This window comes from Dromiciops gliroides, chromosome 3, assembly GCF_019393635.1.
Source record: "Dromiciops gliroides isolate mDroGli1 chromosome 3, mDroGli1.pri, whole genome shotgun sequence".
Taxonomy (NCBI): Eukaryota; Metazoa; Chordata; class Mammalia; order Microbiotheria; family Microbiotheriidae; genus Dromiciops; species Dromiciops gliroides.
This window is the reverse complement of record NC_057863.1, coordinates 519,690,056-519,703,194: the sequence shown is the minus strand read 5'-3', so window position 1 is coordinate 519,703,194 and position 13,139 is coordinate 519,690,056. Positions and strand designations below refer to the sequence as shown.

Here is a 13,139-nt window from a genome sequence, read left to right as displayed (position 1 = left end):
AATACTTATAACAGTTATCTTAATGGTTGTGAGGCTCACATGAGGTAATTAGTTATGTAGAATGTTTTGAGAAGCCTAAAGTGCTATAGAAACGTCACCTATTATTATTGATTATTTTTCATCTCAAAATGAACTGAACATTATATATCTTGACTTAAATTGACTTTTTGCATAAGTTTATCATCTAAGTGGCATTTATAAAATTATTTCATTGGGGAAATTTGTTCTGAGTCACAACCAACTTACAAATATTTGAATTATAAATATCAAATGAGATTTAGTATCTCATCTGAGCCTTATAACAGTTTTTATTTTTGCAGGGCAATGAGGGTTAAGTGACTTGCCCAGGGTCACTCAGGTAGTAAGTGTCAAGTGTCTGAGGCTGGATTTGAACTCAGGTACTCCTGAATCCAGGGCTAGTGCTTTATCCACTATGCCACCTAGCTGCCACTCAACTTACAAATAAACATTTGGAACACATTCTGTTTTCAAACTGAGGACCATTGCTTGTACTTGTTTCCTCCCCTGTTGTCTTGAGAATAGCCCTCCTATTAGCCCTTTGTTCTTCCTTTTTGTCTCTTGGATTTGAGTTTGGCTCAAAAGGAGAGAGTCATATCTCTAAGGCAATATCAAGCACACAAGCATTTTATCCATTTAGATTCTTATTGGGAAACAAGAGAGCTGAATATTTATCTTGAATGAGACTTCTAAACTATGGGAAACACCTTCCCCCACCTTCTAAGCATACAAGAAGCATTAGTAGTTATTTTTGCTGAAGGGGAGGAGTTGGTTTAAACTATGATCAGTGTTACAATGTTGGGTTTCTGATCTTCTGAACAGCAGCTGGGTAAAGAATTAGAATTTTGATGATCTACAATAAGAGGATGAGAAAGCACATTTGCAAGAATGAGGAAGTATGCAAATCTAGTAGTGTTGCATGGAAGTGACTGTTTCAGAGGACAGTGTAATTATGGTTCAATAAATTTCAGTTCTTATGACAGAAAAATGCAGCACCCAATGCATAACTGATGCTGCTCCATGAAAACTGCTGTGAAATCTCGGACTGAAGACAACTGTGGCTCAAACTGAAATTTTGGAAGAAAAGGCAAGGGCAGGAAAAACACACATGCCCATAAAACCCCACAACACATGAATAAATGCATCATAAGAATAGGTGACAATATAAACATTTACAATTTATCCAAGGAGAAGTGGAATTAAGAGTCAATGAGTGGGGGCGGCTAGGTGGGCAGTGGATAAAGCACTGGCCCTGGATTCAGGAGTACCTGAGTTCAAATCCGGCCTCAGACACTTGACACTTACTAGCTGTGTGACCCTGGGCCAGCCACTTAACCCCCATTGCCCCACAAAAAAAAGAGTCAGTGAGTAGCAAGCTGATAAGTGATGAACTTTGGAATTAATAGTCACTCAAAAAATGTCTTTTGGAACTTATGTGAACTATATATAGTGAATAGGGCAGAACCAGAAGAATGTTGTACAAAGTGACAGCAAATATTATTTGATGAAGAATTGTAAATGACTTAACTATTCTTAGCAATGCAGTCATCCAAAACAATTGCAAAGGACTAATGATGAAGCATACTACCCACCTCCAAAGAAAGAACTGATATTGATTGAACCAAACTGAAACATACTATTTTTCACTTTCTTTCATTTTTTTCTTTTATTCAAGTTTTCTTGTACAAAAAGATTAATATGGTAATGTTTTACATTAATTGCACATGTATACTGCCTGAGGGAAGGGGGAGGGGAAAGAGAGAATTTGGAATTCAAAACTTTAAATAAAAATGTTTATAATTTTAAAAATGCCTTTGGACACAATAGTAATTCCTAATTTCTGTCTTAAAGAGGATGAGAAAGAGACTTATGGAAAGAAATCATAGATTTAGAGCTACAATGGAATTTAGAGGATCTGGTATAAGAACCTTCATTTTATCTATCTATCTATCTATCATCTGGTCTGTCTGTCGATCTTTCTATATATCTTTATTTTTTATTTATTTATTTTTGTGTTGCGGGGCAATGCGGTTAAGTGACTTGCCCAAGGTCACATAGCTGTAAGTGTCAAGTGTCTGAGGCTGGATTTGAACTCAGTCCTCTCGGATTTAGGCGGTGCTTTATCCACTGTGCACAGGCTGTAAATGCAATGATTACTCATGCACTGATCCCAAAACTGATCTACCCTGAAGCTTTGATCTATTTTGTTTCCCATCTGGGCCAGTTCTAAGCTTCTTGGGTAGCCTGATGGCTCCAAACTCTTAGAGGTTCACCATATTGGTGTTAAACAGTGTGGACACCTGATTGGTTTTAGCCCTTCTGCAGCTCAAAACTCCCCAGCTCAAGTCATTCACCAATCTCTTCCTCTCCCATAGTAAGTATTATAAGTGTTCACCACCAGACACCTTTACCCCCTCATTTAATAATGGAGGAATCTGAGGCCTGAAGACATGAAGCAACTTGCCTATAATTGTGCAGGTGTTAAGTGGGCAGAGCTGGATTCAAATGTGGTCCTATAAGTGTACGTGAAGTGCATTTCACACTGAAGAACAAATCAAGACCTGTTGAAAATAGTTATTGACAGAAGGCAGGCAAAGGAAGTCTTTGAAAAATCTGAACATAGACAAATTGACAGGTTTACATGACAGTTATCTTTGGGCATGAGGGGAATTTTTCTGATGGATTGTCTGGCTTGTTTTCAATTACAATAAAAATGGAGAGAAAAAAAGAAATGTACCATCGCTCTTCTTGAAAGTTTAATCTGAAAATGATTGTTACAATATTGCTACTTCAACACATTCAATTCAGCAAACATTTAGCAATCACCTAGCATGGGCAAGGTGTTATTTATTCTAGGCACTGGGGATAGCTACAAAGATGAAAATATGCCATAGTTTCTGACCTCAGGAGTGTTCCAGAGGGGCACTGAATATAGATAGAAAAATATAATACAAGGCTCATTGTAATAAGGGCAAAGATCATAAATCATAGACAGGCTGAGTAGTACTGTAAAAAGAACACTGAACTTGTGAGTACTGAATTTGGAGTCAGAAGACTTGACTTGGGGCTGTTAGGTGGTCTAGCCTATAAAACAGTGGCTCTGAAGTTGGGAGGATTGGAGTTCACATCTCACTTCAGACACTCACTAGTTGTGTGACCCTGGGCATGTCACTTAACCCCAATTGCCTTAAACATCTGGGGCCATCTCTAGTCCTACTGATAATATCTTGCCATTGGACCTAGTTGGCTCTGTAGGAGAAAGTGAGGTTGGTGACTTTGCATAGCCCTCCCTCACTTAAATCCAATTAATTTCAAGTCATGACATCACCCTGATGTCATGGTCCTTTCTGAGAATGAAGGACAAACAACAACAACATGGGACTGGAGTTCTAATCCAAGCTTTTTCACTTGGTATCTATGAGTCCTTGGTTATTTAACATTTGTTGCCCCTAGTTTCCTCATCTGTAAAATGAGGGGCTTGGACTACAGGACATCGAAATTCCCTTCCAGGTGTAGATAATGATCCTATAATCCCAGAGTCAGAGGGAGAAGGAGAGAACTAGAGGCCAAGGGCTCTAATAAAAAAAAATCAAGGAGAGAGAGATTACTTTCAACTGGTTATATTAGAAAGGGCTTCATGGAAGAAGTGGCACATGAGTTTTCTCAAAGAAAGAGAAAGTGGAGGTGAGGAGTGATTGTTTTCCAGTTATGGAGCAGGGTCTCTGAAATGGAAATAGCAGGACAGGATTGGGGGATAGTGAGCAGTTCAGTTTGGCTGCAACATGAGTGTATAAAGGGATGTATGTAATATGACTAAAAAGGTAAGTTGCAATCAGATTATGCAAAGCCTTAAGCACCAGAACAACAAGATTGTATTTTATCCTAAAGGTAACAAATAGGGTAATATTTAAAATAACGTAGAACAATGATAAAAGTGTGTGTATATGTGTGTCTGTGTGTGTGTATGAGAGAGAAAGACAGAAAAACAGACAGACAGACAGAGACTAAGACAGAGATAAACAGAAACATATGGAAAGGCAAAGATATTCAGAGAGAAACAAAGAGAAGCAGAGAGAGGAAGACACACATACACAGAGCTAGAAAGAAACTGAGAGACAGAGACAGTGAGATCAGTATTACAGAAATGTGAGAATTGAGTTAAGTTTATTTTTTCTACTGCCATCTCCTTGGAGGCATGGGAGACATGGGACTCTGGGAGGCATTTTCCAAAGGTACAGGGGAAAATCTAGAACGAATATTGACAGGAGTAGCTGAGCACTGTTCTCCTGGGAGATATTCATAGGGACTAGCTCCAGATTCTGATCACCTGTTTTCTTTTTCTAACAAAGAAATGTTATACCAGAAAAGGGTCACAGAGAGTGATTTTTTAAAAGCAAGAAGCACATGTTCTCACACAAGCCAGGAGGTATCCTGCTTCATTTGGGCATGAGCCTGTGCACAGAAGAAAAGATGTGTAATGTGTGGGGTTGTGGTGGAGTGTTTGGTAAAGATGATTTCCCTGCCCTCCTTCTACAGCAGTGACAAACTTCTACAGAACAAAGAAGAGGACCAGTTAATTTTTAGAATTATTAAGGAAAAGATTCATACCAAACAACACATCTTTCTTCAAAAATATGTGCCTTTGGGCATCTAGGTGGCACACTGAATAAAGCAGGTGGCCCTGGATTCAGAGGACCTGAGTTCAAATCCGGTCTTGGACACTTGACACTTGCTAGCTGTGTGACCCTGGGCAAGTCGCTTAACTCTCATTGTCCCTGCTTTTTAAAAAAAATTATGTGCTTGAAGGGTTACCTCCTGTAGGAACTCCAGAGAATGATATAACAATATTTATATATGCATATCCATTTATCTTGGTATTGGTAAAGAATCTTGATGCAGCCCTTCTTTCCTTGTCCCATCCTTGGATGGGATAAGGAAATCTCATGATCTTATATGGGGAAATATACTCAAGAACAGAGTATTCATCAAGTTAAGCATTTATTTGGATGAAATATATCAGATCAGCTACTTTTAGTTGATGCTCTTATTCTATCCTCATGATCATTTATAAGCATGGCATTAATAAAATATGTAGGTTGGTTCTAATTTGGGAGATGCAAAAAAGAGCAATAAGGGATAGGACTTAATATTAATTGACCTGAACATTATAAATATGCACAGCAAATTGCCAAATGTGATTCAGCTTCTAAAAATGAAAAACTATTAGTTTGGGGAAAAAGCAATCTGAGACTATGTTCTACACACCAGGCATACCATTTGCATTCCTAACTGTTGCTACTTGTTGGCAGGACGGAGTGTGTGTGGGAGTTCTTGCTGATAAAAGTGGAATTTTTAATAAGATTGCAGGAAGCCAAGGCTCTCCAGATAGCCTACAAATTTAAGAAAGGGAAGAGAAATATTGCCTTTTAGGGAAATGACCCAGTGAAATTAAATGGAAACCTACTCATCTTAAATGGGTGTAGAAACCTTTCTCCCACGATTTTTTTTGACCTTTCCTAGGAAATAGATCTGCATTATGAAACAAAGAAAATGCCAGAATCCCTTTGTCTCTTAAGAGTTCTTTAGGGTGCTCACTTCAGCAGGCATATATACTAAATTTGGAGTAGATACAGAGATTAGCATGGCCCACTGCACAAGGATGACATGAGAATTTGTGAATTATTACATTTTTTTTAAAAGAATATTTATTTAGAAGAATTTCTGTTTTTGCTTATTTTATTTTTATTCCATTGATTACTTGTGCCAGTACAGTTTTTGGAACCCTTTATCCCTTCTTAATCCAGATAAGAATGCAAACTTTGGGATAACAGTCTTGTTTAAGATAAGATAAACTGATACATTTCGAATTGTTGGTTTATCTTGTATAGCTAAAGCTTCCTATTTCTTTTATTGATTAATTCAAGATTGGTTTATTGCCTTTATACATCTTCTCAATCTTGGCAAAAAAGAAGAAAAAGTTTAATCCACTTAGAGCAGCTTTGTTCTATGCCTTGAAATTTATTACTCTTCTCACTATCATCTAGAAGTAAGAAATCTGGATTGCTATCTGTTTTCTCTATCCTTGATATTATTACTTAAGATCCCCAGATTTCTATATCTGAATTTGTGACTCTTTAATTAGTAAGTTCTTCACACTTTGCTACCCCCCACCTCATAGTTCTCCAGTGAGGGAAGTATCTAATAGTCCTAGGTAACTGAGTCTTTAGGTTGTACACATGATGGAATGAAAATATTTTAATCAAATTGCTCCCCTTATTATTTTTTTTTGTGGGGTAATGAGGGTTAAGTGACTTGCCCAGGGTCCCACGGCTGGTGAATATCAAGTGTCTGAGGCCAAATTTGAACTCAGGTCCTGCTGAATCCAGGGCCGGTGCTTTATCCACTGTGCCACCTAGCTTCCCCCTGCTCCCCTTAATTTTACAGAATATACTGGTTTGGAGGGAATGTTTATCCATGAATATTTTTTAGGGATGAAGAAATCCATGGAAAGAGAAAGGATTGAGAGCTGAAGGAGATGAGTTCTGAGGATACCTTGTATTTCTATCCTAAAGTGAAAGAAATGGGTGTGTTTAGATCAGAGATTTAGAGATGAAAGAGACCTTAGAAGTCAGAAAGTCCAACCCTCTCATTTTATAGATAGGGAAACTTGGACCCTGGGAGGTTAAAATAATATTTTCTCAAGGTCATTACAGTTGTCAGTGTCTGAAATTCAAACTGAGAATTCCTAACTCCATATCTGATGCTCTTTCACTTGAACCTCCCCATTCTGGGCTCAGGGGAAGACTTGAGTCAGTCAATCAATAAATTTTATTACATTTCTTCTATGTTACAAGAACTGTCCCTGTGTGTTAAGCATTTAAAGAAGGTAAAAGACATTCTATACTCTCAACAGAGCTCCAGTCTAAGGGAAGACAATATGCAAACAAGTATTATGTACAAGCTAAAAACAAAGGGAATTTCTTCTATCCTGGAAAGAAGCAACATCTGAAAGGCAAGGAATTAAGAATGCCTTCTTGTGGAGGTAGGCTTTAGATGGAACTTAAAGGAAATGAGGGAAAGCCCAGAAGTAATCTGAGGAAGGAGAACTTTCCAATCAATGGAACCAATGAAAATGCCTGGTGTCTGAAGATTGACAGTCTTGTCAAGGACTAGTAAGGAAGCAAGTGTTACTGGGTAACTGAGTATGAGTGCTCAGGGGAAGTATATAGGATGAGAAGACTGGAAATGTGTGTGTGGCGGGGAGGTTATTAAAGGCTTATAATCCCAACAGTGGATTTTTATATGTGATCCTGAAAGTGATAGAAAACCAATGAAATTTATTGTTCTAGTTTAATTCTGAGACATGAAGAATCTATATTGAATGAATACCCAAAAGATGTTCCTTCAGAAATTAGTCCTTAAAATTTCAGTCCTTAGAGCCAAATTGCTGCATTATACTGTGTGATAGTTTAACACAGTGGAGTCCCTGTACTCATGCTTCTGTCTAATAAAAAATTGTCAAAGATTTTTATGATGATGGATTCACTAACACTTTTATAAATCCTATGATAAGCAATATTAAACTGATGCTACAGCATTGACTTTTAAGGCATGATCATCTTACTAATGGCCAGGCACTATAAAAAAAATGAATTTTGAATGCTTTCCGCTGAATTCTCTCTCCCTCTCCCTCTCCCTCTCCCTCTCTCTCTCTCTCTCACTCTCTCCTCTCTCTTCTCTCTCTCACTCCTCTCTCTCTCTCTCTCTCTCTCTCCCTTCTCCCTCTCCCTCTCCTCTCCTCTCCCTCCTCTCTCCTCTCTCTCTCTCTCTCTCTCTTCTCTTTCCCCTCTCTCTCTCTTCCCTCCTTTCCCCCTCTCTCCATACAACTTATGTATGTATATATGTATGTAGGTATGTATGCTCAACAGAAGTTACAGGTTTTTAGTTAGAAGTAGTCCAAGGAGAAATTTGTAAACATGTTTATGTTTATAGATGGTCAATACTGGTACTTGAGATGACTGTATATGAAAATGTGCTACTAATGGGAATTATTTTTGTATATGAAATGATGAAGACAAACCCAAGCCCTGCAAGTCTTTCTGTCATGAACAGTCCCACCAATTTTGGGGACACCTGTCCCTGTTTAAATTGGCTCTTCTATAAAATCACAAAGGCAGTAACAATTTTGTTGAAATGAACCCATATCATGTCTGAATGATACATGCTGCCATTATTTGCTTATTGCTATAGCATCCCAGTAACTAGTGATCATGATTCACTGGTCTTGAAGATGTATCTCATATTTCTTCTTCCTTCCAGGATGAGGCAGCTTTTGCTTTGTTGTCTACTGCTGACCCAACCACCTTCCATGATATACTCAGGAAAGTTGATTTGGATATTATTGACTTCCCTGCTTGAGGGAAAGATACCTTTCACATACATAATTTGAAAAAGGCTGAGAAAGAAGAAAAGCTTGGACTATTTGTGAAAACTAAGGTTGAAATAAAAGAAACATTTAGGAAAATAATCTCACAGGAGAATAGAGAAACACTAACCTTGTATCCCACTACTTCTGATTCATTTGCTAATGGTTTGACAGGTTCCCAACCAAGAGAAACCTGGGAGCCTTGCTGCTCCCACATAATGTTGCTTGGTGCTTGGCTAGGAGCTGAAAAATAAAAGTAAAGGTAAGTTGACAGGATACATTTAAACACATTTTCTCATTTTAATTTTGGTATTTCAATGTTTAGTTGTGCTTATGGTTGGCTGACATTATAGGCTTCTTTCCAGCTGGAGTTGGTAAGGTGGGGGTTTTTTTTGCTCCAGGAGTGTCATTTTAATAGCTACTCTGCCTGAGCTTATGAACCTGATCCTTTTATCTCCCTTCTGTGTCAAAAACCGCCTTTTCCTTGTTTCACAGGAAGATGAACCCTTTGTCTATTGTGATACAAAATTTCCTGCTTTTTCTTTTGGAATTCAGATCTAAGCATTGAGGCAAGACTATGAATCAAAATGACCCTCCAACCCTATTTAGTATGTAGCCCATGTGGAATCAGAAACTGCTGAAGATGTTTTCCCTTTTTTGGAAGAGACAAAGGGCAGCCAGGGTCACTTACGGATTTCTTGGTGGCTGCCCGCACTTCACTGCTAGGTGGTCCGTATCCAGCACCATTGTAAGCCCTCACTGTCAGATGATACAATGTATTTCCTTCTAATCCCGTCAGAATGATGGATGACTCGTTTCCCCCAGTTTTGACTGTTTCAGCAGCTTCTTCTTGCTCCATATCTTTCCAGTAACCCACCTGTTGACAAATCATGAGACAGATTAATTTACAACATTTACCCTCTGCTTGGGAGGGCTTGCACCTTTCTTAGACATTGCTGAATATCCATAGATTGCAAAATCTCTTCTGTCACTACACACACACACACACACACACACACACACACACACACCCGCCCCCCCCCACACCATACCCTGAGAAAAATCATTGAAATCATAACTTTTGCTTTTCCTTTCCAGCAGCTTGCATACCTGCCTCTCTTTAACACATGTGGGGAGTCATTATGTCACATGAGTACTGAGCAGATCAATGCAATATACTGCCCAGTAGCCTGCTGGCATGAAATGCTGGGACCAGCTATGTGGAACAGGAAAGGATAAATGCTGACAGGAAATCAAAAGGATTTCAAAGAAACTCAAGGCAAACTCACCTCTCATAGTTCATTGGGGACCATTTACCACACAAAGTCAAGAAACTTTGAATGAATCAGCCTGGGAAAGGGACATATGCAATGTTTCCTTTTCAGGCTCTGACAAAGAACAGTCCCCCAAATCGTGTCAGAATAATAAGAGCTGACAGAATACCTTAGGACACCCTGTAGTGGGTTGGTCTTATAGAAATAGCATTGCTTACCCAGTAGAAAAAGGAAGGATATTTACTTGCTAGTCTTCTGGAACATGTTTACTGTCAAGCACAATTTGTCATAAGCACCATGTTCTATTTCTTACCCCAAGTCAAGATGACCTCTCTGGGGAAACACGGTTTTGATTGCTGGTGATGTACTAAATTTGCTCTTTTTTGTGATACCAAATTACTGGTCTCTAATGAACAAAGTCTTCTCCTTGTTCAGACAAAAAAGTATACCTCATAAAAGAGAAATTATTTTCTGGCTGACCTGCCAAAGCCACTGAACCTAACCCAAGCAAATGAGACAACCTAATTCATATGTGAATGACTCCCAAGGCTAAATTGAGAGCGCTGACCTCTCTCTTGAACTAAGACCTGCTTTTCCCAGGTACCTGCTGGACAGTTCCACTTGGAAGTTCTAAAGAATAACTCACATTTCTTCAACTTTCAGGGAGGCAAAGGCAACTCAAATTCATGTCTAAACTCAAACTATTCAATTCCATTCTCCCAGACTCCCAACTTCTTCCTCCCCCTGACTCCATCTTGAATCACTGATTCAGTCCTAGATTCAAGCCTTCTAAGTCACCTTCAATTCCTATCTTTTCTTCTTTTGTCCTGCTGGAGGATGAGATGTCTAGTGAAGAGCTGATTTCTAATCCAGACTCTGACACTAGCTGTATGATTTTTGCAAGGCATTTACCTTCTCTAAGTCTCAGTTTCCTCATCTTTAAAATGGGAATAATAATAATACTTGTAGTCTCTTTCTCCTAGGATTGTCATGAGGAAAATGCTTTGCAAGCCTTAAAGAACTTTGTGAATGACAAGAAGGTGTTTCCATTCTTATAATTCCTTCTGATTTGATTGATAGTGTAGCAATCACAAAAACATCCTTGATTTATAGAACTTGCATACATTCCCTTTTCTAAGGAGGTCATTCCTCTGCTCAAAAACCTTCCATGGTTGTCATTTTTTCTACTTAAAGTACACAGTCTTTATCTAGTCCCACTAAAAGTTTCTTCATAATCTGGCCACAATGTCCTTTCCCCCAAATTATCAACTCTCATTAACATATTTTATGCTTCAGCCAAATTTATCTCTGCTCCCCATTCCCCAAATATACCCCATGCCTTTATTGCTTTCATGCATTTGTTGATAATCTCTCCTATACTTGGAATACCCTGTTGGCCATTTCCCATTTTTTGAAATTTTTTTTTTTGAGGGGCACAGAGAGTTAAGTGATTTACCCGGGCCACACTGCTAGTAAGTATCAAGAGTCTGAGCCAGATTTATAATCCAGGTCCTCCTGAATCCAGGGCCGGTGCCTATATCCACTGAGCCACTAGTTGCCCCTCTTCTTATCCTTTTAAGGGTTAACTCCAATTCACCTACTTCATTAAACCTCCCTTGATTTTTCATTTCTTCATATTCTCACAGAATGTGTATCAAATCCTTTCCTAGATTATGACACTTTCTTTAGGGATTATTTTATTTATCTGTTTCTCCCACAGGCCACTAAAAATGCTTGCTTGTTAAGTGCCTGAATATATCTCAATCCTATTACCATTTTCAATAGAAGGGGGATACAATTAGGCCAGTCCACTCAACCAGCAAGCAAATTTATTAAGGACTTACAGTGTGGTAGGTAATGCCCAAGTTCTGGGGATATAAAGAAAAAACAAAAATAAAATACTCACTGTTCACAAGAAGCTTTACGTTCTAAAGTGTGAAAAACCATGAAGTAAATAGGCACATAAAGATACATAAAAAAATCACATACTAGGAGAATAGCTTTCTTCATTGAAGTTCATTGATTTTTAGGAAAATCTTTAACTATGAAAGAATTTGGACCAAAAGTGAACTCATAACTGTTGGGCAGTATCAGAATTCACTTAGTCCCGAAACAAAAACATTATTTCTTTCCTCAGTGGCATGCTCTATTTCCTCTGTTGCTTATTTATTTATTTTTAAATGGGTCAAGGTATCTGGAAAATAATTAAATATATATTTGGGATAGCTAGAGCATGATTAAATATAATCTTCAACAGTCTATATTTAGCTATAAATAAACTCTTGCCTCCTGGCCTTCTTTTAATATTGAACATTTAATATAATTATTAATCACTATAAATCTAAGCCTCTTAAGCTAAAGAAAAATGTTTTCTAGTATCTGATTTTTCTGTGGGATAAAAATCCAGGTTGCAGGAGAGAAAACCCAGGGCAAAACCTCTAGAATCTACAAACCATTTCTCTTTGTATCATGACAGAATGAAAAAGGAGAAACTTCTACTTCAGTGCTAAATGATGAACTAAGGTATTGTTTTTGTTTTTTTAATAGAGATCCACCCTTGGAATTGTCTAGTCTATGATATAATACTGAAGATCCCTTTGAGATCTTCATCAAATCCCCTAATTTCTTTTCCCCAGGCAATTTCCTTAGACTAGAAATCACGAGAGTTGCCTATTGCTAAAGAGAGTTTACTTACACCAATGAAGTAACAGAAATGCTCTTATCCCATTCTCCTCCCCCCACCAAAGCAAAATATAAAGTAAATTCCAGTGGAAGGGCCACTAGTAACAGAGCGGATCAGGATGTGCTTGTGTAGGAGGAGTTCGCCAAGTCTTAAAGAAAGCAATGATTTTCATGAGAGAACTGGGGAGTAGATTCCCAGTTCTCAGGGGAAGGCGCCAGACAGGAGAAGGAATGTTGTGTAACAAAGAGAAAAAAATCTAGTTTGTTTGAAACATAGCATGTTCCTACTAAATCTTCTATAGGGAAAAAGTCCCAAGTTCCTTAATATGTGAACTGAGCTTCTTCTTAGAATGGGCGCTTTTTTATACTGTTTCCTCTTTCTGTTCAAACATGTGCCTCATTGTGACCCTCAACAAATTCCTTTCTTGCTCCCTAGGTTATTGGTATAGCTGAGGAAACATATACCCTGGGGACAATAGCAAAGGACATCTTTTCATTGTTGTTCAGCTGTTTTCTATCTATCCATCTGTATTCTAGTTGTTGAGTCATCTTTGTGGGTCCTTATTCCTCCTCTGGTGGTTGGGGAGGAAGGTTAATGTTTACATTTCTGGTTTCAAAATTGAGCAATTCCTTCCTTCCCCTGTAAGGAAATTTACCATTTTGGGAGATTAAATAAATAATAATAACAAGCAATCTTCCTTCCCCTCCCCTAAAGACAGGGTATTATACTACCAATAATT

The 13,139-nt window shown here is 38.2% G+C and overlaps 1 protein-coding gene and 1 non-coding gene across 2 annotated transcripts in view; one reads left to right on the top strand and one right to left on the bottom strand.

Annotated features, from left to right (window-relative positions):
* Nucleotides 1-13,139, bottom strand: part of CNTN5 (contactin 5) — a 1,623,595-nt gene that overhangs the window by 18,891 nt on the left and 1,591,565 nt on the right. Inside the window, 2 exon segments of the mRNA XM_043997073.1 lie at nt 8,574-8,686; nt 9,131-9,320. Of these exon segments, the coding sequence (XP_043853008.1) occupies nt 8,574-8,686; nt 9,131-9,320 (303 nt within the window).
* Nucleotides 5,606-5,712, top strand: LOC122752283. Its single transcript, XR_006356056.1, has one exon. It is a non-coding gene; the product is annotated as a U6 spliceosomal RNA (small nuclear RNA).